This window comes from Anastrepha obliqua, chromosome 5, assembly GCF_027943255.1.
Source record: "Anastrepha obliqua isolate idAnaObli1 chromosome 5, idAnaObli1_1.0, whole genome shotgun sequence".
NCBI classification, from domain to species: Eukaryota; Metazoa; Arthropoda; class Insecta; order Diptera; family Tephritidae; genus Anastrepha; species Anastrepha obliqua.
In genome coordinates this window covers 15,905,101-15,932,918 of record NC_072896.1, presented here as the reverse complement: position 1 = coordinate 15,932,918, position 27,818 = coordinate 15,905,101, and the positions used below count along the sequence as shown (strand labels likewise).

General features: G+C 36.0%; 2 protein-coding genes across 4 annotated transcripts in view; one reads left to right on the top strand and one right to left on the bottom strand.

Moving 5' to 3' along the window:
* Positions 1-4,921, top strand: part of LOC129248653 (EEIG family member 2) — a 42,857-nt gene extending 37,936 nt beyond the window's left edge. For 2 of the 3 annotated variants that reach the window (XM_054888286.1, XM_054888284.1), the window contains 2 exons: positions 4,209-4,414; positions 4,494-4,921. In XM_054888286.1, coding sequence (XP_054744261.1) covers positions 4,209-4,414; positions 4,494-4,612 — 325 coding nt within the window. In that variant the 3' untranslated portion in view covers positions 4,613-4,921. The remainder of the gene's footprint in view (positions 1-4,208; positions 4,415-4,493) is intronic. The other variant, XM_054888285.1, reaches the window with a different exon arrangement.
* A 19,505-nt stretch (positions 4,922-24,426) lies between these two features.
* LOC129248357 (probable cytochrome P450 6t1) lies at positions 24,427-26,170 on the bottom strand. The gene is made up of 3 exons (XM_054887883.1): positions 25,655-26,170; positions 24,803-25,594; positions 24,427-24,734 (listed from the first exon to the last, which is right to left on the bottom strand). The coding sequence occupies exons 1-3, from the start codon at positions 26,114-26,116 to the stop codon at positions 24,450-24,452; spliced, it is 1,539 nt and encodes a 512-aa protein (XP_054743858.1). The 5' UTR covers positions 26,117-26,170; the 3' UTR covers positions 24,427-24,449.
* Positions 26,171-27,818: the final 1,648 nt, after the last annotated feature.

The following is a 27,818-nucleotide window of genomic DNA, read 5'->3' as shown; positions in this document are numbered from 1 at the left end:
TTATTTAAAAGTTTATGGCTTAGTTTGAAATCTGCTCCTCTGTTTTTCAAATGGTGCTGAGATTGGAACTAAAATTGTTTAATGCTTTTGAAAATTTGCTGTTATTGTTTGCAATTTGAAAGAGTTTGGTGTGTCTGGTTATATTTGTATTTCATGGTTAGTGTTAACTGAATGAATTTTAATCTGATGGCTATGTACTTAATTTTCTTAAGCAAAAATAAAAGTTTATTACTTTTTGCAAAATCACAAAAAAAAAAAAAAATATTAAAAAGAAAACTGAAAAACAAAAATAATTTAAAAACCAAAAAATATTTAAAAACTTAATAAAAAACTAAAAACAAAATCAAAAAAAAATTGGAAATTGTAAAAAAAATATCCTTTTTTGTTAAATATTTTTGTTTAATATTTTTTTTAGTTTCTTTTTTGTTTTAATTTAACATTCAAAAGCTTATTATGTTTTTTTCCTGCCAAATGGAATGCACGCTTTCTCAATTCTTTTACTTTTCAGTGTAGAACAAAAATTTAGAACTGATTTTTTATAAGCAAATTTTCTAATTTGCCCTAATTCAGAAAATGAAAAGATAGTTATTTCTCGTATAATTTAGCTTGATTTTCGCAATTTTTTTACTTCTTTTATTGTAGATATTTAAGTTTCCTCAAAGCTTTTATGTGATTTAAATGGTATCGAAAGACTTATTTTTCCTCAAATGCTGACTTCAATAATTTGTTACGCTTTTAAAATTCTTGAATTAATTAATATTCATTTTCATTAATATTCATTTCAGAATTTTTTGAAATTTGGTTGAAATTTTTTTATTTATATACAGGGTTTGATTGAAAAGTAATGAGCCTTCCCGCGCGGAGCATCTGCCAAGCGATCAACCGAATCGGCTGGTGGGGGGAAAATGATCGTTGGACCTTCCCCTTCCACTAGAAACCGATCCCAGCTCGCTGGCAACAGCGGTGCAGTCAACATCGCTCCGCGCGTGAAAGCTGTTTTAAAAGTGTGTTAGGATTTTGCAGTGGCGAAAATGCAGCTGATCATCTATTTCGACTCTCGAGGCATCGTCCACAAGGAGTTTGTACCTCCAGGAAGCACTGTAAACGCGGCATTTTACAAAGAAGTGCTCCTTCGGCTAAAAAACCGCGTCACCCGGGTTCGGCCCGACCTCGTCAACAATTGGACCCTTCATCGCGACAATGCGCCGGCGCACACCGCCTTCCTCTGCACCTCTGCATTGGCCAAGATGGGGGTTCCGATGCCTCCCCACCCTCCATAAAGCTCAGACCTGTCCCCTCCGGACTTCTTCTTGTTCCGCGCCTGAAAAGAGAGCTGAAGGGGAGGCGTTTCGACTCCATCGAGGCGATCCAAAAAACTGTGACAGCCGAATTGAACGCGATTCCGGCGGATGAGTTTTAAAAAAATTGTGTAAGCCAAAAGGCTTAATAAAACTGCTTAAAAAAAATAAGGCTCATTACTTTTCAATCAAACCCTGTATGTATTAAAATATTTTGTTATAAGTTATTAAGTTTGATGTTGGCAACTTTTTTTCGAACATATTTCCACTGTTTCAATGTTTTCAAAAATTCCTTTTTTCACTTTCGAAATACTTTTTAATTTTAAAATGTTGCTTTAACATGATTTCTATATCTATTTTGTTTTTTTTTTGTTTGTTTTTGTTTTTTTTTTTACTGAATGATTTCGTTTTGGATAGCTAATAGCTAACTAATCATCCAATTTTGTTTTTGTAATAATTTTTTGACCAGAAAGAAAATTCTTTTGAGTGATGGAAATCTTTATTTTGATGTAGTTCGATTTTGTAGAAAAATCGGTCCTATTCTACGAATCGATCCTATAAAAAACTGAGTTGAGTTTGATATTTTTTAGTAACTTCAAATCAGCTTCATCAACCATCTACCATTCTTTGCACTATTTGGTCTTTGCGCTAATTTTATTAGCAAATGGTATTCTAATCACTTACTTTAAGTCACTTTTACTAAAATTCACAAACTAACCATTTTTTAAAACTTTTAAACTTACCATATGTGTAAGACAAAAGCATATTTTGCGATTTTTATTCTTAAAGAAGTTTTTCTTAAAAAATGTATTTTTTACTCCTTAAATTAAAAAAAAAAAAACAGATGTAAACTCTTTAAAAAAATTTTATTTAAAAAAAAAAAGTTTTTTTTTTTGTAATTTTAATTGTGTAAAAAATGTTTATTTTTAATTCCTTATAATTTCTTTAAAAAAAATCCTTGAAAAAAATGTTTATTTATAATTTCTTAAATTTCCGGAACAAAAATTTTGTTTAATTCTATTTTACCTCATTGCTAACTCTACAAACGTAAACCTCCCAAATTTGTCGAGTTCATTTTGACCAAAGCAACCATACACGTGCAAGAACTATACGAAGATAAATCAAAATTTTCTAAAATTTGTTCAAGCTAAATAATTAAAAAAGAAGTGCATAATAAAATTGCATTCTTAAAAGAGATTATAATTGTCGATGGCTGTATTCGGTATTCCCGATAAGTTAATACGTTTAAAACCCTCGACCATGCAGAAAGTAAGGAACGTAGTAAGAGTTCAGAACAATCCGTCGCGAGAGTTCGCCACCTTGAACGGACTTCGGCAAGGGGATGGGCTTTCATGTCTCATATTTAATATTAATATTATCAGGGACTCTGCCGTAAACACAAAGGAAACTATTTTGTTTAAATCGGTTCAATTGCTGGCTTGCGCGGACGACATAGACATACTCGTAATCATAAAAATCGGTGACTATGGTTTCGAAGTAGTCAAGGAATTTAAATACCTTGCAGTAATCATTAATCACGACAACAAAATTTGTGCAGAAATCGGCCACAGAATCCTTACGGCTAACCCCTGCTATTTTTTGCTGTGTCAACACCTAAAAAGTCGCCTTCGAATTGTCATAGTCGTAATTTACGAGGTTTACTTATAACGTAAATTCTAAGGGGTTTAACTCTAGAGTTAAGAGTCAACTAACGTCGAATCTATTCAATATTGTAGTGTGGTATGAATTTTAACTTAATTTTTGCCCCAAAGAAATTTTTTAAAACTCTTAAAATATATAGATACATATATTGTTTTAAATTTCAACAATTTTTTGTTTTATTTTTGTGAAATGTTCTTTGAAAAATTTTTAAATGTATCATTTTTCCTCCGGTTTTAAGTGCACTGTCTTGCTCAACGAACGTCGAAACTATTTACTATTGTGGTTATTAGTATGAATTTTAGTTAAATTTTTTTCCTCAAACATACTCAAAGTGTTTTAAAACTCTTGAAATATAATGTTTTAAAAAATTTGAAGAATAATTTTTTGTTTTTTAATTTTAGGAACAATTTTTTTTAATATAGTATTATTTTTTTTTAATTATTATTAAACAATAAGATTTCCTCATTTTGAAGTTGATCCCTTTTGTCCTAAACTGCATTTCTAACATCTTTTTTTCTTGTACTTTTTGTATTGCCTTGCATTTGTCTGCATCTCTATTTGGTTTGTGTTTTTGGACTTCTTGTACTCGTTTTAACACTTCAGCATCACTAACCACAATTCGTCATACCATAACTTTTCAACACAATTTTTTGTCTTGCGCCACACTACTACATCGTCCACCTACACCATTTTTAGATCTGTAGTTGATATATTCCCAGTGCTAGTTATAACATTTTGCGTAAAACTCATCTATGTTTTTTCTAAAAATTCTTCTCTAACTAAATACGTAGTCTGTTTTCATAGTTTCCACACATGCACATGCAGTGACTCACACACACACACCTTTTTGTAGCTGTTTGAATAGATAAAGTAGATATGTCTAAATAAGAAAAAGTCCACTCGAGTTGTGCCAAAGTTTTGTGTTCACTTACAAACTCATTTCTTTATTGAAATACATTTTTATATGCATACTTAGCTGTTAGTTATATATTGTTTACAAGTTTTTTCTAAATCAATTTTATGTTAATTTAATCTTTATTCATTTTTATGCTTTTTCAACAACTTTAAAAAATACCCACCTCTCGACAATCGCAATATGTGATATGGAACTGACATGATTGTATTGGCGCACCACCGTCTGGTACATGCACTCCTGGTAAACTACATCACGACCTCATTTCATGCTTCTGGAACCAATTTCCTTCTGCTCGCCTGCTTAATACTCTGCGCCTGCCCCATTTGCTTCAGGAATCCCAGTTCCGGTTCGATAGTCATAAGTGAAACAGGATCTCTAGATCGTATGAAAAACGCGGCCGAGAAGCGTAAAAAAGGGCCGCTGGATGATGGGCCACGCGTTTCAGATCGTGTCGAAGTGACGCGCGTCAATCCCAATTCGCTAATTGATGAAATTTTGAAGGATACCAAATTGGATCAATTAGCCGAATCGGCGGAGAGTGAGTAGCTAATTAGGAATAACGAGCACCCATCTGAATCAAAACTAATAATATATATTTTTCCTCTCTTTTCACTTAGCATCTGGTCTGCAATTGTATATTGCACGCGACGGCACCGCATCACTGGGTAGTCACGAGGTGAAAGCGCGCGTACCGACCGGCGCTTTCAAGCAGGTGGTCATGAAGAATCCAAGATAGTAGCGTAAATCGTAAAAGTGTAAGAAGAAGAAGAAGAGGAACAGGAAGCAAGAAGACTACAAACTACATAACTACTACATGCATATAAAAATACGAGTACATGCAACAACAACAAAGCTACCGCAGCAAATACATAGAAATCTAGTAGAACAGCTACCACAGCAACAGCAGCAGCCGTAGCAGCAATAGCAGCAACTACAAAATGGAGAAAACCAATAATTAATAAAATGCAAAACTAATAATAATTAAAAAAAAAGAATATTTGTAGAAGAAAATAATAATAATAATAATCTAAATGCTAAAGCTAAATTAACTGTAATAAAATATAAGCCAGCAAGTCAGCAAAAAGCAGCAAACAGAAAATCAAGTCTATGAGAATAGGAGCAGTAAACAATAACGGATAAGAAGACTTACTAACACAAAAACTGAAGCGACATGTCCTACTAGAACTGTATGCCCTCACACCTACATACATACATACATATTCACATTATACATCCAGCAAAAATTCGAGCTAATTGAACGCGCGCCACTGATAGATAAACGTGAATCCTGCAAACGCCAGTAGGAATCAAGTTAAGGTGCGCTCTCTTCCTTTCTTTACATCTGTACTTATGTACAGCTGCGGTCAATATAATAGTAGTGCGCATACCATGTGAAAGAAATTGAAAAAAAGTGGGATTTTTTTCCGCAAAATTTTTATGTTGTGTTTTATTTTAAAAAGTAATGACTTTTAACAATGTAATTATAAAAAATATTTCGAAAAAAACCAATGTAATGCAAATAAAATGATATTTCATATGAACTCTTCGAATATGGACGGTCAAAAAAATAGTAGTATGATTAATATAAAAAAGGATAACTAAGACATGTGTTCTTTTGGAAGGAATTTTATGTTAAAGTAAGACTAAGGTAATATTTCTTAATAATAATAGTATTTTATTAATACTTAGTAGCGTATCCTTTATTTGCAATTACTGCAGCACAACGTCGATTCATTCAATTTACAAGATTTTCACATCTCTCCTGGGAAATTGATTTCCATGCATGCTCCACTGTTTCCCAAAGCTGATTGTTGTTGCTTGGATTACAATTAGAAACTGCCTCTTTCACATCGCACCACAAATTTTCAATCGGGTTGAGGTCTGGAGACTGTGCAGGCCATTCCATTACCTCAACCCTATTTTTCTGGAACCACTCCTTCGCTAATCGGCTTGTATGTTTTGGGTCATTGTCTTGTTGGAAGACCCAAATCAGCGGCATTTCCTCCCGAGCATATGGTAGCATGACCTCCTCCAAGATTTTTACGTATACATGGCGATCCATCATTTCTTTTATCCAGTATATCGGTCCTACTCCATAAAAAGAAAAACATGCCCAAATCATGATACTGGATCCGCCGTGTTTAATCGTTTTGCAGGTATATTTCGGATTGTATTCTGAGTTAATTGGCCGTCTGACATATTGGCGCGATCCTTTTGCACCATGAAGCACAATTTTAGACTCGTCTGTCCATAAAATATTTCGCCATCTCTCGTCTGTCCATTCCAAATGACTCTTAGCAAACTTTAGTCGGTTGGCCACATGTCGCTTTGTTAATAGTGGCACTTTTCTGGGGTTGCGAGCTACCACCTCGTGTTCCCGCAAATGCCTGCGAATAGTTTCCACGCTTGCTTCCACTTCCAATTCCGTTTTTATTTTTGTTGCTGGCGTGAACGGACAATTTTTGGAAAATCTTACCACACGCTTAATCATTTTAGTGGACATTGCTGGATTCCGTCCACGTGTTTCTGGCTGCGATTTGTATTTAAGGGCATTACAAATCATTGTCGGTGAACAACCAACAATATCCTGCACTTCTTTATAAGTTTTCCCCATCGAAATCATTTTTTTTATAAGCTGCCGCTGCTCAGCCGTGCAGTGTTTGCCTCGTCCCATTGCTGTAAAATGTTTTAATCAAATTAAATCAAAATTATATACAAATACACTAACAAAATGTAATACTTACCAGTGAAAGCACTTTTATAATTGTTTTATAAGTAAACAATTTGTATTTTGTATTTGATTTGTATTTTTTGAGAGCAAACTCTTCGCACTACTATTATTTTGACTGACTCAATTCAGCAAAACATTGGAAAAAAATGAATTTGAAAAAACAAATGCTAACTTTGGCCGGTTTAACGGTACTTTTTTATTGTACGCTCTATGTACAACAGTATTGTAAGGAGAAAGTAAAATAAAGGAGTCAGTAGGAAAAGATAAACATAATAAACTATATACCTTAGTAGCACTACTATTATTTTGACCGCAACTGTATGTGCGTTGTTTGCCTCAAGCAATAAATTAAACGGAAACTCGAATGATTGAAATGAACGCGCATTATATGTAAATGCAGTATAGATAAGGAAACTATCAAACGCTAACCAGGAGTCTAGTAAACTTTCAACTCTTCTTGGAATGCGCGAACGAACACAAATTAACAGGCGCGTTTATTGGTGTCTAGCGCGTGGAAATGCTAAAAACTGGCAAAGCTAATTAACTTTTTCACAACTACATGCATACATACATACACACATACATACATACATACACACATAAATGCATACATATCGATGGTTTTCGAGAAAAGTGACATAATTCAAAAATACAAAATACTGAGATGGGTCAGTTTTCTAGATAAGTGACGCGCCAATTCGATCACCTGACAAAACGACACTAACGCCATCTCTCAGAATTGCTTCAAGATTCGCTTATGACGCTTTTCCAGATAAAAATATATAAACTCTGTAATTGATTTTTGCTTTTAACGGCAAAACTCCGAATTTTGAGTTAATTTTGAGTTGTGTCGCTTTTCTTCAAAACCATCGATATATGTTGATGCGCGCAATAGCTAACGAAATGAGAATCCTATAAAGGGCAAAAGAAAACTTGACAACTCTACTTCTTCCTATTTCTGTCTTGCCACAAAATGTCAGGCGTGTTGATTGGCTTGCAGCAAGCATTCTTCATATCCACATACATACATATATTCGTATATAAAGTCACTTGAGCATATAATTAAGCTGCCTCCGGCACACGCGCAGCAAATTACATATCGTCAATAGGCAAACGGCAAAAGTAAATTTAAAAGTTTACACATTTCAGGTTCTAGAAACACAAAATGGCCGGTGCACTGTCATCGGTGTGCGGAGTATAAAAGTATAGGCGCTTAGCCTATAAAAATATAGGCGCTTAGCGTTTACACGACCGCTACATTCCGGATCTATACTCGCTTAAGAAAGTGAGAATCCGCAGTATTCCTCAAGCTTAGAGCAACCTTAAGAGCAACAACCCGAAAATTGCACAGTTGAGAGACATCCTCGACAACTGCTATTGCGCGCTCACTCAATTTGACAGAATCAGCTGATTTGCTGACATAATAATTGGGCATTTGTTGCCATTTTATTGTTGTATTGCTTCTCATTTTTATTGTTATTACCAATCGAATTTACCATATCGTAACGCGTCATGCTCTTTCTCGTTTGCCCAGTTGTTACGTCACAGTCAGAAATAATCTCACGAATGTCACAATCTCTTGTAATCTATCATTTTTAAGGAAACTCGTTAAATAAACGCACGAATCGTCGTGCTGCGTTCACAATTGAGCGCGTCGTGAATGGGTAGTGGAAAAATAATTGTAATTTGCTGAAATCAATGAATTTAAGTATTTCATGGTAGTTTTTCGTTCAAATTCTGTGAAATTTTATGGATTGTATGTGACGAGAATTTCGAGTTTAATACGAATTTATTAGTTGTCCACGATTGAGATCAATTAAAGAAAGAATTTGGGGTAACGCAGAAAAAATGTAGTACGATCGGAATTTAAAAGGTTCTGCTTTGCTGAGCTCAGTACTCAGCTCTATAGCGAAGAAAAGTGGCATCACATTAGTTGTATGTAAGAAGAAATTTCAAACTTGGAATATGGATTTAAATTTGTAATAAGAATCAGCTGATTTTAGTTATGATTTAGATAAGTAAACAAGCGGAGAAAATAGTAGCTTCTCTTTGCAGTGATACGAAAGGGTTTCTTAAATAGAAAATTTCTCACAAAAGAAAAGTGTCATAACTTTCCATAAATAAGTTGCTTGCATATTTTTTTATTTTTTTCTACTGAATTTTTAAGGCAGCAGAGAAAAGTTTGTTAAAAACAGTATAGTAAGTAGTTTCTGAAAATGAAAGAATTTTTTTTGTTTTTTTTTTTTGTTTTTTGTTTTTTTTTTTTTGTTTTTTGTTTTTTTTTTTTTGTTTTTTGTTTTTTGTTTTTGTTTTTTTTTTTTTGTTTGAAAAGTCGGCGTATTAAATTTTCATGGCCGTTGTTTTAAAATGCCAAGTTGTTCTATAAGTCCAGTTTTTAGATTTCAAATTACGAAACTAATTAAGTGAAAAAAATTAGAAAAATAAGGTCTCTATTTTTTTCAAACTCTGTATAATTTCATCTTAAATTAAATTAATTCGATTTTTCTTTTTTAAATAATGTTCCAAATGCTTAAAAGTATGGTAAAAACAGCGCAGTAATACAGAGCAGAAATTTAGTTTCTGAAAATGAAAGAATTTCGAATGATTTTCCTTTTATTTTATTTCATGGCCGTTCTTTTAAAACTCCTATAATAATAAAATAAATAATGTCCTTAAGTATTAAATTTTCAAAAAAAAGAAGAAAATAATGAGCCTTGCTTGAGGATTACAAAAATTAACATACATATTCTGAAAAAGAAATTTTTTTTTTTTTTTGTTTTTTTTTTGTTTGTTTTAAAAGTCGGCATATTAAATTTTCATGGCCGTTGTTTTAAAAGTCCAGTTTTTAGATTTCAAATTACGAAACTAATTAAGTGAACAAATTTTGAAAAATAAGATCTCTAATTTCTTTCAAACTCTATAAAATTTCATCTTAAATTAAATAAATTAGATTTTTCTTTTTTAAATAATGATCTAAATGTTTAAAAGTACGGTAAAAACAGCGCAGTAATACAGAGAAGAAATTTAGTTTCTGAAAATGAAGGAATTTAGAGTGATTTTTATTTATTTTTTATTTCATAGCCGGTGTTTTAAAAGTCCACTTTATATTCTGTTTTAATAATATTAAATAATGTCCTAGAGTATTAAAATATTCAAAAAAAACAAAAACAAGCGAAAGCAAATAGTGAGAGCCTGGCTTGAGGATCATCGACTTACAAAAATTAGCATACAAAGTTCAGCAAAGAGTTTGACAGCTGCGCAACTCCAGTATAAGCAGAGGCGGCAATTGAAAGTTCTCAGCCAACCAGAAAAGAAAAGTTCTAAGCCAAAAAAAAAAAAAAATAGATTTCCAGACTTTTGCTGTGAAGAGCCATTTCGTTCGTTGATGAGGTTGTTCTTGGATCACGTGCCCGAACTACAAACTTTTGAAATGAAAAGTACAGTAAAGTAAAAAAAAGTACTAAATGAAAAACAGACTACAATTTTAAAATTACCTATTGAATGCAAAAATAATACAATTTAAAAGTTGTTAACAATTAGCGAATTTTTGGATCACAAATTTAAAAATATATACAAAATGCCAGGGACTAACTCTGATATGCCTAAAAGTTTTGTGATGAACAAAATAATTTTTCTTAAAGATTTAAAATTTTTGAACTCAAAAATTAATTGCATCGTTTTCAATTTGGGACCTAAAGGATTTAAAACTCTAAAAATACAATGTTTTTTTTTTTCAATTTGGAACCTAAAGATTTTTGAACTCTAAAAACACATTTTTTTAAAGATTTTCAATTTGGAACCTAAAGATTTTTGAACTCTAAAAATACATTTTTTTTTACAAATTTTCAATTTGGCACCTAAAGATGTTTGAACTCTAAAAACAAATTATTTTTAAAGATTTTCAATTTCGAAGGAAAAATAAAAGTTTTCATGTCTTAAAGCATATTTATAGATTTACATATATTATCTTTTTCTATCTGGCGTGTGCTAAAATGATTGTTGAAAGTACTAAATTTGGTTTTAGCCGTAAATTATAAAGGGTTTTTAGTTTGCCTAGAGTACTAAAATGATTGTTCATAGTACTAAATATGTTTTAGCAGCAAATTGTATATTAAAGTGATTGTAGAGGGTCTTAAATTTGCCTAGAGTACTAAATCAAAATACATTTTGTATTAAATTTTAATAATTTTGTACTAAATTGTGATAATATTGTACTCAACTGTAATAATTTTGTACTAAATTGTAATAATTGTGAAGTAATTTGTAATAATTGTGTACTAAATTGTAATAATATTGTACTAAATTGTAATAATTGTGTACTAAATTGTAATAATTGTGTACTAAATTGTAATGACCGTGTACTAAGTTGTAATAAATTCAGTATTGAGTTGTTATGAATTATGTACTAAAGTGTATTCTATTATGTACTCGATTGTATGCTAAATTTAGTACTTTAAATAAGACATGTATTTCTACCACAAACTGAAAATGCTTTATGAAGGAAAAGTCGTGTACTAAATTTATTACTATGTATTATATAGTAACACGCAGCCAGCTCATCTTATGTTAGCCAATTAAATTGGGGCACTAAATTAGCTCTAAAGAGCGTTAAATTGATTAAGAGTACTAAATTGGATGTAAAGTGCGGTAAGCAGTCTAAAATTTTACTTGCCAAATTCAGTATTAAATTGTGTATTAAATTTAGTAAAATTTTGTGTACTAAACTTAGTACTAATTTTTGTCTACTAAATCTAATTTCCCAGCCAATTGTTTCATGGGGAAAAATTACATTTTACCGCATTTGTGTACTAAATTTAGTACTCTAGTAAATTTACTACAAAGCTGTGTATTAAATTTAGTACTCAAATTGTGTACTAAATTTAATTTTCCAGCCAACTGCTTTATAAAGAAATATTACATTTCACCGCATTTTTGTACTAAATTTACTACTCTAGACAACATAGTGACACTTTATTAAATTTAACCTGTTAAGCGATTAGTTTTTTTAGACAGCTCGATTTACTGTGTAAAATTACATTTTACCGCATTTGTGCACTATATTTAGTAGTCAAGTAAAATGCTGTGTACTAAATTTAGTACTCAAATTGTGTACTAAATTAATTTTTCCAGCTAATTATGAAACAAAATTACATTGAACCGCATTTATATACTAAATTTAGTACTTTTCTCAACATATTGACACTTTATTAAATTTAGTAAAAAGCTGTGTATTAAATTAAATACTCACATTGTGTACTAAACTAAATTTTCCAGCCAATTATGAAACAAAATTACAATGCATCACATTTGTGCACTAAATTTAGTACTCTTGGCAACATATTAGCAAGCTCTGTCTACAAAAATGGGTATTAAATTAGGTAAAAAGGTGTTTACTAAATTTAGTACATAATTTTAATATAGTACACGAATTATGTACTAAATTTAGTACATAAGATGTGTACTAAATTATTTACTAAATGAAATTTTCCAGCCAATTGCATTATGGAAAAAAATTACATTTCACCGCATTTGTGTACTAAATTTAGTACTCTAGACAAGATATTGACAAGCTTTGCCTAAAGATAAGACGACTATTATTTATACAAATAATGTGGAATTAGTGTCACAATTTTCTACGACTACTTCTTTGTTGTAAGCCGGGCATATCAGGTTTGAAAAAAATAAAATAAAAATACAGAAAAAAGTAGAAACACGAAATACGTGACAAAAATACATAACTATTGAAAAGAGTACAACTTTTGCTTGAATTTAAAGATTCTTGTTCGTTCCGCTTGATCGCTAGGATCATTTAGACGCTGCTGCAAATATATCGAACTAAGTAGGCGTATACGCTACCATATAAAGTTGCTGCTATTTTCAAAAAACTAAAAACACAAAAATGCAGAAAAAACAATAAACTATAAAGCTACAACTTTTAGATTAAAAAAAAATACACCGCAGCGTTAATTTAGCCGCAACCAGAAAAACCTGTGCGCGCGTTAATGGAATTACATAGTAAAAAATGCGCCAAACGTTTTTCAACTACATTTTTCATATTTCATTTACTATGCTTCGTAACTGTAGAGACTCTTTTGACAAAACAACCCAAGTCGAATTAGCACATTCGGCCCGTCAAGTACTAAATTTGTTGGTTGTGAAGCAAATTTTTAACTATTAATCATTCATAGCGGTAGTTGAAGCATTCATCTAAATGAAAGTTGAATGGACATTTTGAATTTTTTATTATGTACTATCAGGAATTTCCATCTAAAAGCGAAAAATGTTAAAATTATTTAAAATGTTTTTGTCAAAATTTCACAATCGTGCAATTTTCTTACTTTGTGCGGCTTCAATCTTTTTTTTGCATACAAACAATTTTTCATAGCGGCAGGTAACACCTTCATTTCGATAAAAGTTGAATAAAATATTGAATTTTTTATTATGTACTATCAGGAATTTCCATCTAAAAGCGAAAAAATGCTAAAATGATTTAAGTTGTGTTTTTTTTTGTTTTCAAAATCCACAGACGTGCGTTTTTCTTACTTACGACTTCAATTTTTTTTTTACTTGCAAACACTTTTGGTTCGTTGCTCATATTTTTATAGAAATACATGCATACATACATACAGTTATATAGCTACATATGGACGTGAGTTTTAAGTGAAACCCGATAGCTGATTAATTGCATTGGCAGCTTTGAAAATTGGAAACAAATGAAAAACTGAAAAACGGTCGTTACTCTAGTTTTTACGTTTTTTTGTCAAACAGTGATTTTTTTTTAACGTGAAGTGCAGCAATTAAATAAAACACAGCTTTTTGACTTCACTTGTTTCCAGAAAAATCACATACATATTACACACATACACCTACACTGCTTTGGAGGCATTTTCCGTTAATTGTACATTTTGTCGCACATTTTCTAGTTATTCACAAAAAAAATGTCTCTCATCAATCCTTTTACCCCTTAATTACTGCTCCCTTTACCTTTCCCCACTCACACTCTCTCTCACATGTCAGACACACACACACATGCTCGTAAGCGTACTTTTCGTACAATAACACATTTTGCGGTTTACTTTTATCTGCCTACTCCTCCTCCTCCTACTACTGCTACTACTACTACTACTTAGTACATATTCTAGTGCATACAAACACACATAATTATGTATTTCATATATGTAATATGTTGACCTAATTAAAGAATATATGAATACATACATACTTATAAATATATATTTAATAATCCTGCCTAGTTCTAAAAAAAAAAACAAAAACAACAAAACAAAAAACACAAATTTATTAAAAAACAAAAATGTGCGTGTTTATCTGTGTAAAATATGATTGTTTAGTTAATATTCTGCTCTTCGAGATGTATTGAAAGAAAAAATAAATAAAAATTAAAAATTAATAAATAAAATGCGTACAAGCAAACGTTAAATTAAAAGAAAAAAAAAAAGAAAACAACAACTGAGAAAATATTAAGCCTAAAATATCAATTAATATTTAGTTGTTAGACGTAGTTAGCCTTTTAAAATACATACATAAATACATTAAATTAAATATATAATAATACAAATTACTATATCTTATAAATATAAAAGTAAACAAATATGAAATAAAATAAAATTATAATTTAAATTTAATAGCAAGTTTGATTACTTATTTTACTACACGACGCAACAAATTTGCAGTTTTTAATTGGCGACTATTTCTGGGAAGTACAAGTAAGGGTGCGCTCGCCGCTCAATAATAGGTTTGTTCATGAAGCAAATACAGGCTGGGCCATATAGCGTTTGCTATTTTTTTGAGAATGGTAACACAAATGACATGTCAAATGGGTTCATAATTTACTTAAAGGTTTGACATTTACGAACTGGGACGCTATACGCTTGAACAAAATTGGGAAATATTGAAAACCTATTTCCAAAGTGGTGAGTCTTCTTCTTCTTTTCTGATTTTCACATCGGTGGCTACGTCAAAAAGCAAAATTGTCGGATTTGGGGCTCAGAAAATCCACATGTTACTGTAGAGAAGCAAATGCATCCACAACGAGTCACTGTTTGGTGCGGTTTTTGGTCTGGCGGCATCATCGGGCCATTTTTTTTCGAAAATGAGCGAGGAGCCGCGGTTACAGTAAATGGCGAGCTTTATCGTGACATGCTCAACGAGTTGATGACATGGACGACATTTGGTTTCAACAGGACGGTGCAAGTTGTCACACTGCCAAAGTTACACTCGAACTTTTGGCTACCGTTTTTGAATTTCGATATCAATTGGCCGCCTCGGAGCTGTGATTTAAGCCCGTTGGACTATTTTTTGTGGGGAGTCGTTAAGGAGAAATGCTATGCGAACCATCCAGAGACGATTGATGCTTTAAAACACGAGATCGAAGTTGCCATTCATGAAATTGGAGCCCAAACCATCGAAAATGTGCTTAAAAATTGGGTTGATCGAATGGCCTATTGTAAAGCCAGTCGTGGCAGGCATTTCAACGATATTATTTTTCATTCATAAATGACAATGTTCAGTCTGCAAAATGGAAAAAAAGTTTGAAAAACTATTGATCAGTTTTTTCTTTATAGCCGATTAAAAAAGCAAATTTTACATGGCCCACCCTATATTGACTCGGTGGCAGACACAATAAAAAACGCAGTAAAAGCTCACGATGCCAGATTAAAAAGCCAATGGTCAACGGCTATGAAAATATTCTTTTCACAGGTGAGAAAATTTTCTCTGTTGAAGAAGTTTTTAATAAACAAAACAATAAAATCTATGCTAAAACTTCTAAAGACGTAAACAATGTTGTTCCAAAGGCTGGCCACGGTGTGTCTTGTAAAGGCGTTACATCTCTTCATTTCAGCGAAAAAGTGGTTAAGACAGCTGAAAAAGTGTACCAGGGGGATATCTTAGAAATCGTGTTGAAGGAGTTGAGCCGTACTCTCTTCAATGAAGAGCGTTGGATCTTCCAGGAAGATGCCGCTCCAACCTATAAGGCAAAAACAACGCAGCAGTGGCTAAAAAACAATATTCGTGGGTTCATAGCTGCAGAAGTTTCGGCGTCTGGAAGTGAAGATCTGAATCTATTGGACTAAAGTTTGTGGTCAGAATTGGAGATATAGATATTTGCGGTGCCATATCAATTCATAAAAAAATATGAATGCATTTTTTCGTGATAAATAATATGATTCAAGGTAGATAATATCAATAACCAAACAAACGTGGCCCAATTTCCACAAATTCAGAACTGAAGAGTTTCTAAGGAAGCCACGAGCAGACATATTCAGAATTACGTCAACAATAATCGGCCAGTGGGCTTTGGGAGGCCATGGAAAGAAGATGGGATGGCCCTACAACGATAGGTGTTGCAGCTACAATCAAGAAAAATCTAAGGAAACAGTCTCTCACTATGTGTGTGAATCCCCAAGTCTGGGTGCGGTACGACATAGAATGACGGGAGAATTTTTGATGGTTAACTTGAAGGAAATTGCGGAAAAAAATAGACGACTTAAGTAGATTCATAGTGAAATTGAGATCGTTCGACTAATAAAAAAGTTGTGGTTCTACAAGTGGGATATCAAAACGGTATTAGGTGCGCAACTAAGTTCTCGCTGTTGTTTTTGATGAAAATACCACTTTATTCTGAAAAAATGGTTACAAGTGAATCATTGAAAGTATTGCCAATCGCTGGCAACTACTTTTCCCCATCTTTCTGGTAGATCTCGGTTATCGGTGAATGGAACTGCTGGTCAGCTGTGCCATCGATCGGAACGGGTGATAATCGGACGGCGCAATATCTGGCGAATATGGCGGGTGGGGTAGGATTTCCCAATTCAGTGTTTCCAGGTAGGTTTTAACGAGTTTGGCAACATGAGGCCGAGCGTTGTCATGCTGTAGAATCACTTTTTCATTCCTCTCCGCGTATTGCGGCCGCTTCTCGCGCAGTGCTCGGCCCAATCGCATCAATTCTAGTCGATACGGATCTCCAGTAATGGTTTCGCTTGGTTTTAACAGTTCATAATAAATAACACCAACTTGGTTCTACCAAATACATAGCATAACCTTCGCAGCATGAAAATTCGGCCGAGGCGACGACGTGGAAGCATGACCGGGCAGTCCCCATGACTTTCTTGTCTTTGGATTGCTGTAATGAATCCATTTTTCATAACCCGTCACGATGCGATGAAAATAACCCTTAATTTTTTGCCGCCGGAGCAGTTGTTCACAGGCGAAAAAACGACGTTCAACATCCCTTGGTTTTAACTCATAAGGAACCCAAGCCCTTGTTTCTGAATCATTCCCAAAGCATGCAATCGCTTGGAAATGGATTGGCGGGTAACTCCTAATACTGAAGCAAGCTCTTCTTGCGTTTGACACGAATCCTCATTGAGCAATACCTCCAATTCAGCGTCTTCGAAGGTTTTTGGCCTTCCTTCACGCGGACGGTCGTCAACATTAAAAAAATCGTCTTTGAAGCGACGTTATCAATCTCGGCACGTTGTTTCACTTAAAGCAGTATCTGCATAAACTTTTTGTAGCTCTCGATGAGCTTCACCCACTGTTTTTTTTCGAATGAAAGAGGAAAATCAACACTTCCCGCAAATGACGATTATTCGGCACAAAATCAGACATTTTCACAAAACCAAAAGAGAATGATACCAAAACAAAGTCACTAATGTGCCGAAGTAGGTTGTTTACCATATGTCTAAGCTTGGTTTGTGACGTTTAGGTTATGTTAGAATCGACTAGCACACACTGCTGGCGGCATCTATAGACAAACAGCGGAAACTTAGTTGCCCACCTAATATATTTTATGCTAATTGGGTCTGAGCTGTGTCACTCAGACCACACCTCTACCACCACTACATGGTCCAACCGATCAGATCAAGTTTTGACTACTTTTTCCAAAAAATCCGAATGGGCCCAACCAGCAAAAATGCGACGCAAACGATGGCCATTTGGTTCAATTCTTGCACGAGCTGTATTTTATAGGAACGTAAGCCAAGATCCTTATGTCAAATTTTCCACGTAGTCGAAGGACACAAGCCAACAAGTTGAGAATGACGACGAATTGACATTTCGTTGTCTTTTTCAACACTTTGTTTTATTAACATCGCGAACAGATTTATTTTTTTCGAAGTAAATTTCCACAATTTGGAAGAGTTGTTCTGGTGTTAAACGATTCATGATGACTTGCCAAACCTTACTGACCAGAAATGGCAACGTGGTTTGCCATTCTTGGCTGTCAAACCATAGTTAGCGATATCGATAGCTCCCATGCAGCTAAAAAAACACCCGATATATAGATTCTCTGGTTGTTTTTTCTCATCAGTTTACATACATGCGGCAAAAAATGTTTAGAACTAAATTACTCAGTAGTCCGTCTATTATTGCTTTGCTCACTGCTGTTCCTAGTCATAAATTTATGAATTTATTATTACTTTGTTTCTAGCAGTCAAATTACAATGTAATTAAGTGATAGGCACGTCCGCGTAAGTAAGTCAGAATGACTAAATATACACCTGCTGATGTCAGAGGCTGAGTGAAACTAATATTGAAATTTTTATGATTATGCAATTGAAGATCAATGATCGCAGATCTTTGGCGAAATCGGCCTTGGCATTCAACAAATGTGTTTCTTGGCTCAACTAGCATTTCCTATCCGACAATGAAAGCCTATCGAAACCAACTTTTTCATCGGTAAAAAAGAACGCGTAGAGATTTACGAAAACTTTGGCATCGCTCGTTAGAGTTCATCTGTTTGTTTTTGAGCAAAATCAGTACACTTATCATACTTTCGAATCCACTGAAATAAAATAGCGATAGTTTACTCAAAAATATTTTTTGAACTAAAGGGTTTTTCAATTGGCGCGGGTTGATTTTGGCGCCCTGTGGCAGCCATTTTGTTTTGGTGACATCTGTCAAATCTTTTGTTTATTATTCAGTTGTTTATGCCAAATCATCATGGCAAGTTACACGATTGAACAGCACGTTCAAATGATAAAACTTTATTATCAAAATGAGTATTCATTAACGCAAACGTTGCGCGCATTGCGCCCATTTTTCGGTAGACGTGGTCGCCCTTCAAAGTTGACTCTTCAACGTTTGGTGGCCAAATTTGAGACGACCGGGTCAGTAAACAACCAGCCAACACCCGTACGTTCAGGGAACGCAAGATCAGCCGAGAACATTGCCGCGGTCCGTGAAAGTGTACAGCAGAACCCGAGGCAGTCTATTCCTCGCCGTGCACAAGAACTTGGCCTTTCCCAGACTTCAACTTGGCGAATTTTGCGTCGGGACTTGGGCCTACACCCGTACTAGATCCAACTGACCCAGGAGCTCAAAGTTGATGACCATAGACAACGCCGTTTGTTCGCTGAATGGGCTTCGAATCGTTTGGAAGAGAACCCAAGTTTGGGGCGAAAAATCATCTTTAGTGACGAGGCGCATTTTTGGATGAATGGCTGTGTTAACAAACAAAATTGCCGTATATGGGACGACACCAATCCACACGAGGTTCACCAGGTGATAATGCATCCTCAAAAAGTTACCGCTTGGTGTGGATTTTGGGCCGGGGGCGTCATTGGTCCGTACTTTTTTGAAAACGACGTTGGTGAGGCGGTCACCGTCAACAGCGAGCGCTACACAACGATGATAACCAATTTCTTATGACCCATATTGAACCATATGGACCTAGACGACATGTGGTTCCAGCAGGACGCCGCTACGAGCCACACAGTAAACGCCACGATTGACATTCTGCATGAACGATTTGAGGGTAAGGTCAGCGCTCGCAGGGGTGATGTGAGTTGGCCACCAAGGTCATGCGATTTGACCCCGCTAGACCTTTTCCTGTAGGGATTCTTGAAGTCTGAGGTCTTTGCAAATAAACCACAATCAACCGATGCTCTAAAGGTGAACATAACACAGGCCCTCGCTCAAATTCAGCCGGATCTTTGCGGAAGAGTCATTGAAAATTGGACCACTCGGATCCGTTCCACCGTAAGAAGTCGAGGCGGGCATTTGAATGATGTCATATTCCACACTTAATGGCATATATGCGCCTTTCGAATAAAAAAATAATTTTGTTAACAACTCACACAGCTTGTTTTATTCCATTTCAATATCTACCCGCCCTTATTGAAAAATCCTTTATTTAAAGACACCCATTAACGAGCGCGCAAACCCAGCATTAAAGTTTCAAAACTAGTTTCACTCAGCTTCTCACACATCATCAGGTGTCTTTATTATCATTCTGTATTAATATTAGTTAACCTGCTTAACCGACGAACTCGGACGTGCCTAGCACTCAACTACATTGTAATTTAATTGCGGCGCGTAGAAACAAAGTAATCATAAATTTAATGCAATCATTGATTACCAGCAGCTGCAAGCGGATCAATATTAAACTGATAAAGAAATACTTCTAAACAAGTTTTCGTTGTCTATAAATCGATGATAAAAAACTAACAGATAATCTAAACAGGAAATTATAAAAATAAAAGTGAATTGAGGTGCATTTACCTACGAGGCTCGTTTGAGAAGCACACGCAAAGATAGAAAGATGGCTCATTTGGTGCGTCTCGAGATTATGTTTAGTTAGTAGCATCTCTTAGAAGAACGCACACTAAGTTTCAGTCAGATCGGTCCATTTCTTTGTGTTTGGCATTCGTTTGAATTGAGGAAGTCGAGTGTGGAAGTCCTTTTTCATCACAACCACGCACCAGCTCACGCCTCAGCAGTTGTGGTTGCAAAATTAAAGGAATTAAGGCTTCACATCTACCCTATTCTTCAGACTTGGCTCCCTTGAACTAATATTTGTTCCCCAATTTGAAGAAATGATTGGCGGCGATTGCAGAAACGATTGGCTATTTTTTAGACTTAAAATTTTTTTTTTTTCTCAGACAAATTCAATTTTTCGGAAGCGAACAACAAGCTAAAACAGCGTGGGACCAAGTTTAAAAGCCTATAATGGGACTTTGTCGAAAAATACGATAGGTTTACTCCAAAACAATAAAGTAATTTTTTTTTTGCACGAACTTTTCAAACGGCTCTCGTAAGTCGTTTGATCAACAACATCTTGATTTGGTAGATATGCGAAGAGTGGTTCAAGAATAATGGGTTGAATCGAATTTCCATCAAACATTGCAGCTAAATAGAGCTTAGGGGGCGATTAGAGGATTGTCTGCATTTATTAATGAGCGGCTTCATGTCAAGTGATCCAAGTATTTTGGGCATTGTCGTAAATTTTTTGGTATAAAATTGGTTTATTTGCAGACTAGGTTAGGTTAGGCAATGCTGGCCGATCTGTAAAAAGATCTCACTTAGATCCCTAGGGTCCATTGTGTTACCAGCGCTATGTATCTGTACTCGAGGATATTATTTTATGTAATTCTTAATGCAAGTCTTCCCGAATTTTAACAAGCCATTCAGCCTTTTGACAGACATATCTTTCAAGGATAAAAAATTCATTGATCCTAGGCACATTTTTCGAGTCCTAGAGAGAGCAGGGTTGTGGAAAAATAGGTGTTCCAAAGTACCACTAGCATTCACTTCGTTGCATTTGTTACACTCATAGCTCTGGACTAATCCCATTTTGTAGACTGGAGTGCAATAAAGAAGTAAACGGAAAAATAATTATTTGACAAAAATTTAATAATTTCGAGATTTACTCACTGCTGAAAATTTTGGTACAGCATTTTTTAAAGTGCAAATCTTCGATGCTTTTTAACTGTTTTATTTCTACTCAAATACGAACGAGATTGATTTAATAAAACACAAACGGTTAATTATTGTTCAATTTTTATTTTATCTCCTTCAAAGTAATCATCATTGGAGGCGATACACATATGCCAACGTTTTTTCCAATCATCATAGCATTTCTGGAAGGCCGATTTCGGTATGGATTTCAGTTCCTTCTTCGAATTCTCTTTTATGACTTCAATTGTCTCAAAATGTTTTCCACGGAGCGGCAACTTGAGCTTGGGAAACAGGAAAAAGTCACATGGAGCTATACCAGGCGAATACGGTGCTTGCGGAACGATAATAACATTATTTTTGTTCAAATAATCGCGAACAAGACGTGATGTATGAGCTGGTGCATTATCGTGATGCAAGAACCATGACTTGTTGTCCCACAATTCCTTCCTTTTAAGACGAATGTTCTCGCGCAAACGCTTTAAAACGTCTAAATAATATTCAGCGTTAACCGATCGGCCTTGCGGAAGGAACTCCGAGTGCACCACACCTTCGTAATCGAAAAAAACAGTCAGCATAACCTTAATTTTTAAGCGACTTTGGCGTGGTTTTTTGGGTTGATGTACGGCCCTCTTTGAACGATTTGTACCACTGGAAAACACGTGCACGCGATAGAGCAGAGTCCCCATAGGTTGTCTGCAACATTTTTAAGGCATCTGAAGCCGAAATTTTGTTGGAATAACAAAATTTCAAACAAATTCTTTGTTCAACTTGAATTTCCATCGTTAAATTCGAAGAACACACTCCAGCTTGACTTGTTTACAGTAGCACAGAAAACAAACTATGTGACATATCACGCTGAAATTTGCCATGTAAGCTTATAACAGTCCTACCAAAAAATAAAAAATTTATTTTTGCCATATGTCATCCGCGGACCGTTTTATTGATACCGTCTCGTTCATATTTGAGCAGAATATAAATATTTTTTTTTTAAATTTTAGTACAGGGTGGCCCAAATAATACCTACTAATGTTATATATATATATTTTCCCGTGGTTCCTAGGTGGAACAAAGGGCCTCAAAAGGGCCTACTAATGTTAAGCACAAATAACTTTTTTTATTTTTTGACATATTTATTTTTCCCTATTTTGTAGGTTATAATTGAATTGTTGGAAATTTACAGTACAACACAACGCATTAAAATTATCGAGTTTTTCTATTCTTGTCAACGATCAATTGTTTTAACACAACCTAAATATCGGCAACATTTTAATTCCAGATCAGCTCCCACAGCTTTCATGATTAGGAGTTTGGTCGGTCGTTTTGAGGAACTCAGTTCAGTGGCCGACCGTCCTGGACGAGGTGCCCATCGAAATATTCGCACTGCAGGCAACGTGGAAACTGTGCGGCAGAGTGTTGCAGATGATCCATCTGTCTCAACTCGCCGTCGTTCCAGCCAATTGGGCATTTCCAGAACGACATTGCGTAGAGTTTTAAAGTTGGATCTTAAGATGTACCTACACAAAATTCAATTTGTTCAAGCACTGCTGCCGAAAGACCACCAAAAACGACTACAATACGCTATTCGTTTTACACAGTTACCCACAAATTGCCATATAGCCAAATTGATTCTTTAAATAATGTTTTGATGTCGGATGAAGCGCATTTCCATTTAAATGGTTATGTCAACAAACAAAACTGTAGATTGTGGGGCTCTGAAAATCCAAGAGCAACACACCGAAATCAGTTGCACCCATCTAAATGTACTGTTTGGTGCGGTGTTATGGCCACTAGGGTTATCGGTCCATATTTCCTCGAAAATGAGGATGAAACGCCGGAATCGATTTCAGGAGCTTCTTACAGAACATTGATTGAAAACTTTTTGCGGCCAATGGCGGAGCAGTATCCTAATTTGTGGTTTCAACAAGATGGAGCAACTGCGCATACTGCTAGGCAGTAGTCTTTAGTCATTAGTAGGTCTTATTTGGCCCACCCTGTATAAAATATACTTTTGAAAGAAAATTTGAAAAAAAATTATTTTTTTGTATTTTTTTATTATCAACCAAACGTCCCAGTTTTGAGATGAATGGCGAATGCTAGCTCTCATCATTAAGGTTTGCCTTTTTAAGTGCAAAGGTTTTTATGACTTCGAGACAGGTTTCGCACGAATATAACAGGCGCTTACACCTTTTATTGGGTATTCGGTCGAGCACCTCCTCCTACGAGTATTTGTTGTGTGCCTGCCTTCAAGTTTTTCTGCAAATAGAAGTTCGGGCTGCCAATATTCGACGGACCCATCTGGCAAGCCTGTATCTTTTGACAGAGACGTCAGATCGCTTACTGACATACCGCGTAGGAAGCGTCCGTCCAAGCAGATTTTTACCATGGAACAGTACACGCCACGCGAGCGCTCTCAAATTGTTGAAATTTACATTCAACAAAAGAAGTCAATTGTGTAAACTCAACGTGCGTATAAAAAATTAAATAATGTGAAAAGTGCGCCTTCTAAGAACACCATTAAACGTTTGTACGAAAGGTTTTCGACTGGTGATGCTTTTTCTAATCCAAAGAGGCCAAATTAAAACCGACCAAGGCGTCGCCAAGGACATCCCAAAATCGCCGTTCTCAGCAGTTGGGCATTGCTCGGACCACTTTACAACGAATTATCCGCATTGATTTGCATTTATCCCCGTATAAGATTCAATTGACGCAAAGATTGTTGCCTGCGGACAAGCCTCGTCGATTGGAAAGTGCCCAAAGAGTTGTCGAAATCCGTCGGGTCCGTCGAATATGAGCAACCCTGTAGTTTAATGCCGCCTTCGAGCGCTAGATGGTTTTTTTACGAGGATATTTTTCATGGCAGATACTCGTATCCTCTCGATGGTTTGCCTTTGCTTGCAGAGGGACGACCTTCATTAAAAGAAAACAGTTTCTATCATTTGGTGTTTTATGAGCGGAGTTTCGAACCCTTGCACTACCGAATAATAGTCACAACACGCAATCTGGGCATATCTCAACAGCATCCCACTATTCGACATACGGTTATAACCCTATGCCCTTGGCCATTCGGCTACGGCAGCCGCCTTACTTACCTCTAAAAATCAGCATGAAATTATACATCAATATTTGCAGTGAATATTTATTGAAATCAGCAAATCTTATCCTTCACGAAACGCAGATAAGTGCCACCGTCTGGTGCCAAAACGAATGCTTTCGCATCGAATGTCATTTCCGTTGGTGTGAGTGGGCAAGTTTCTACACGGTAATTCTTTAAAATATGTACGAGTCCCGTTTTAACTTCCAACAGCCCCAATAGAGTGCCAGTACAGCCGCGTGGACCAGCGCCGAAGGGTATATAACTCATAGGTATATGTTGCTCGCGATTTTCCGGCGAAAAGCGCTCCGGATCAAACTCGAGTGGCTTAGGCCATAACTGCAAGCAAGTGAAATTTTGAAGTAAATCACGCACTAAGTAGCTAGTAATTTATGACATCAACATACCCGTTCATCTCGTTGTAAACCGAGCACTGAAATATAGACTGGCATACCTTCTGGTATACGATAGCCACTTTTGCTATCCAACAAGTAACCCTCCGCGGCAGTACAGCGCCGATCTAGAAATGTAGTAGCCGGATATAAACGCAGCACCTCATCCACGACCATACGCAAATACGGTAGCGTACTAATGGTGTCGTAGTCCAACTCTCCACCACCCTTTGTCAGCGCCTCTAGCAGTTCAGCGCGCAAACGACGCTGCATTTCGGGATGCTTAGCCAACTCGTAGAGCGTGAAAGTGATTGTCGAAGAGGAGGTGTCAAAACCAGCCAAGAGCAAGAAAGCTGATTGAGCGACAAAGAAATCGCGTTCCTTCATCATACCCGATTTCGCGCTGCCGTCCGCTTGCCGCTTCAACGCTATAAATATGTCGATCAGATCGTTGCGTAGCGCGCCGCTACGCACACGCTCCTCAATCGCGTAATCAGTGGAGGAACGCATGAACTTTTCATACTCGGGCGAATACAAATGTGTGCCTACACGTCCGACCAGTTGTGGCGCGAAGAATATGGTGAAAAGGTGTAGTAAGCGTTTGGGGCGTGGCTCATTAACTTCGATGCACATGCGACGGAACTCAGCTTTGGGATTTGCTAAACTATTTGCCTCGATGCCGAAAGCTATTGAAGCTATGACATCGGTGGTGTAGAGTGCGCACATCTCCTTCAACTCGACAATGACCGAGTCGGTTTTTTCATCGAAATTCAAAGCGGCCATGTATTGCTCCAGCTTACAGCCAACCTTAAAGAAAAAATTGGTTTATTTTGCTGTGTCCTGAGTCAAGTGAAGGCGCATAGATACCTGTTGCAGTAGCGGATACATTTGTTTCGTCTTGCCGTAGGCGAAGAGCGGTGAAAATATCTGGTGTATCTCCTTCCAGATGTCGTATTGCGCAAAGAACAAATTCAACGAACCCATGGCATCGCCCACCGGATCACTACGTTCGAAGCGGCTACCGAATGTGCTAAAGTCACTTACCAGCACACGTTTGATTAGCTCGGGCGCACGCAGCAGCAGTGCGTGATTATGCAGCACATGGATGCCGACGAAGTCGTGTCCTTGGGCGGCCGGATCATTGTAGAGCGCCATGAAGTGCTCGCCAAAGGACCAACGGTAACGCAGCAAATCGAAAACATTGCCCACTATCAACGTGGATGGGATGTGCGGTAGGCCAAGCTTTTCCCAGTAGCGATAATGTTGCCGCAGCCAGTAGTAAGCGGCGATTATGAGGCCGAGTGTTAGTGCGAAGCCTACAGCCAACATGACTGACGTTTTCACTATTAATGACTTTTTTTTTGGAATTTTTACGCTATTTTGTTTTAAATTTATGGAAACTGCGAACTGCTGCGGCGCTGTCTGGCTTGCACATTGAAACTGCACGTCTAACTGTTAATCATTTGCAGCTTTCAATTGTGATTTTACTCCATTTCATAGCTCATAAAGCGATAGCAGCTTTTATTAGTGTAACTTTTGCACTCGATTGCAATCTTGTGTGTATATGTGAAGGTGTGTGTGTGTTCATTTTTCTAGTTATAGCGCTCGCCATAAAAAGCTTACATGCAAAAGCTCAGCGCAGCTAATGCAGCTTAGGGTTGGAAGGAAAGCTGGAAAATAGTGTTAGAAGTACGGCACAGATGAATGTCTTAAAAGTTAAATGAAAATTCGAAACAAGTGCAGAATAGCGACTGCTCACTTGGGGGGAAAAAATGAATATTAAAATATTCGTTACCGTCGAATTTATATATCTTACCTATTTAAAAGAAAATCTCTTATGTATGCCTATGACGTGTTGGACATTTTGGGGGACACCCAAGTTAACAACTGTGCAGGCGGTAGAAAGTAAAGGGTGATTTTTTAAGAGCTATAGGAAAGGTTTTCAAAAAAAAACACACGTAAAATTCAGAAAAATGCATGAAATTTTAATTTAAATCGATAGTACAGTCCATATAATTTAATGTTGGAAGATTATTTCATGCAAATGTTGACCGCGACTGCGCTTCAAATGGTCCATCCGCTTAGTCCAATTTTGGCAGACTCTTTCCAATGTTTCGGCTGGTATCTCACATATAAATGCTTTAGTGTTGTCTTCCAATGCGTTAATTTCAGGCTTGTCTAAATAGACATGAGCTTTAACATAGCCCCACAAAAAATAATCTAAAAGCGTTATATCGCAGGATCTGGGTGGCCAATCGACAGGTCCCGAACGTGAAATAAAATGTTCACCGAACTCGCCTCTCAACAAGTCCGTTGTTACGCGTGCTGTGTGGCATGTGGCACCGTCTGCTGAAACCACATGTCATGCAAGTCAAGCTCCTGCATTTTGGGCATTTTGGGCAAAAAAAAGTTGGATATCATATTGCATGGTAGCGCTTACCATTCATAGTTACGTTACGATTCGCAGCATCTTTGAAGAAGTACAGTCCAATGATACTTCCAGCCCATAAACCGCACCAAACTGTGACCTTTTCTGGATACATTGGTAGCTCTTACAATTCTTCTGGCTGATCTTCACTCCAAAATCGACAATTCTGCTTATTTACGTACCCATTGATCCAAAAATGAGCTTCTTATAGACCAAACTGAAGATGTTTGACAGTGAAACAAAACACGAACCGTGCGTCAGCTGTTTAAACCAACTGTTTAAAAAGGTAATAACTAAAAAATCGCCCGTTATATTTTGCTACTTTGCTTCTATTTCAATTTTACCCCTAGATAATTATCTTTCTTATTTTGAGGGTATTGGTACTTTTTCTCTTTTAAACGTTCACTTCTACTTGCTAACCTTCCTCCTTGACGGAAAACCATTATTGCTGACTTTGATAAATTTAGTTGCATATTCCATAGGCTACTATAATTTTCAAGATTATAAATCATTTTTTGCAGTTCATCTATATCTTCCGAAACCATAACTGAAACAAATAGCACCTCCCAAGGTGTCATGTAAATCATTCAGATAAATTCAGCT

Coding starts and splice junctions, on each gene's coding strand:
- LOC129248357 (XM_054887883.1), bottom strand. CDS start 26,116: ATGTTGGCTGTAGGCTTCGCACTAACACTCGGCCTCATAATCGCCGCT. Junction 25,595..25,654: donor TGTATCCGCTACTGCAACAG/GTATCTATGCGC, acceptor TTTTTCTTTAAG/GTTGGCTGTAAGCTGGAGCA. Junction 24,735..24,802: donor GTTTACAACGAGATGAACGG/GTATGTTGATGT, acceptor ACTTGCTTGCAG/TTATGGCCTAAGCCACTCGA.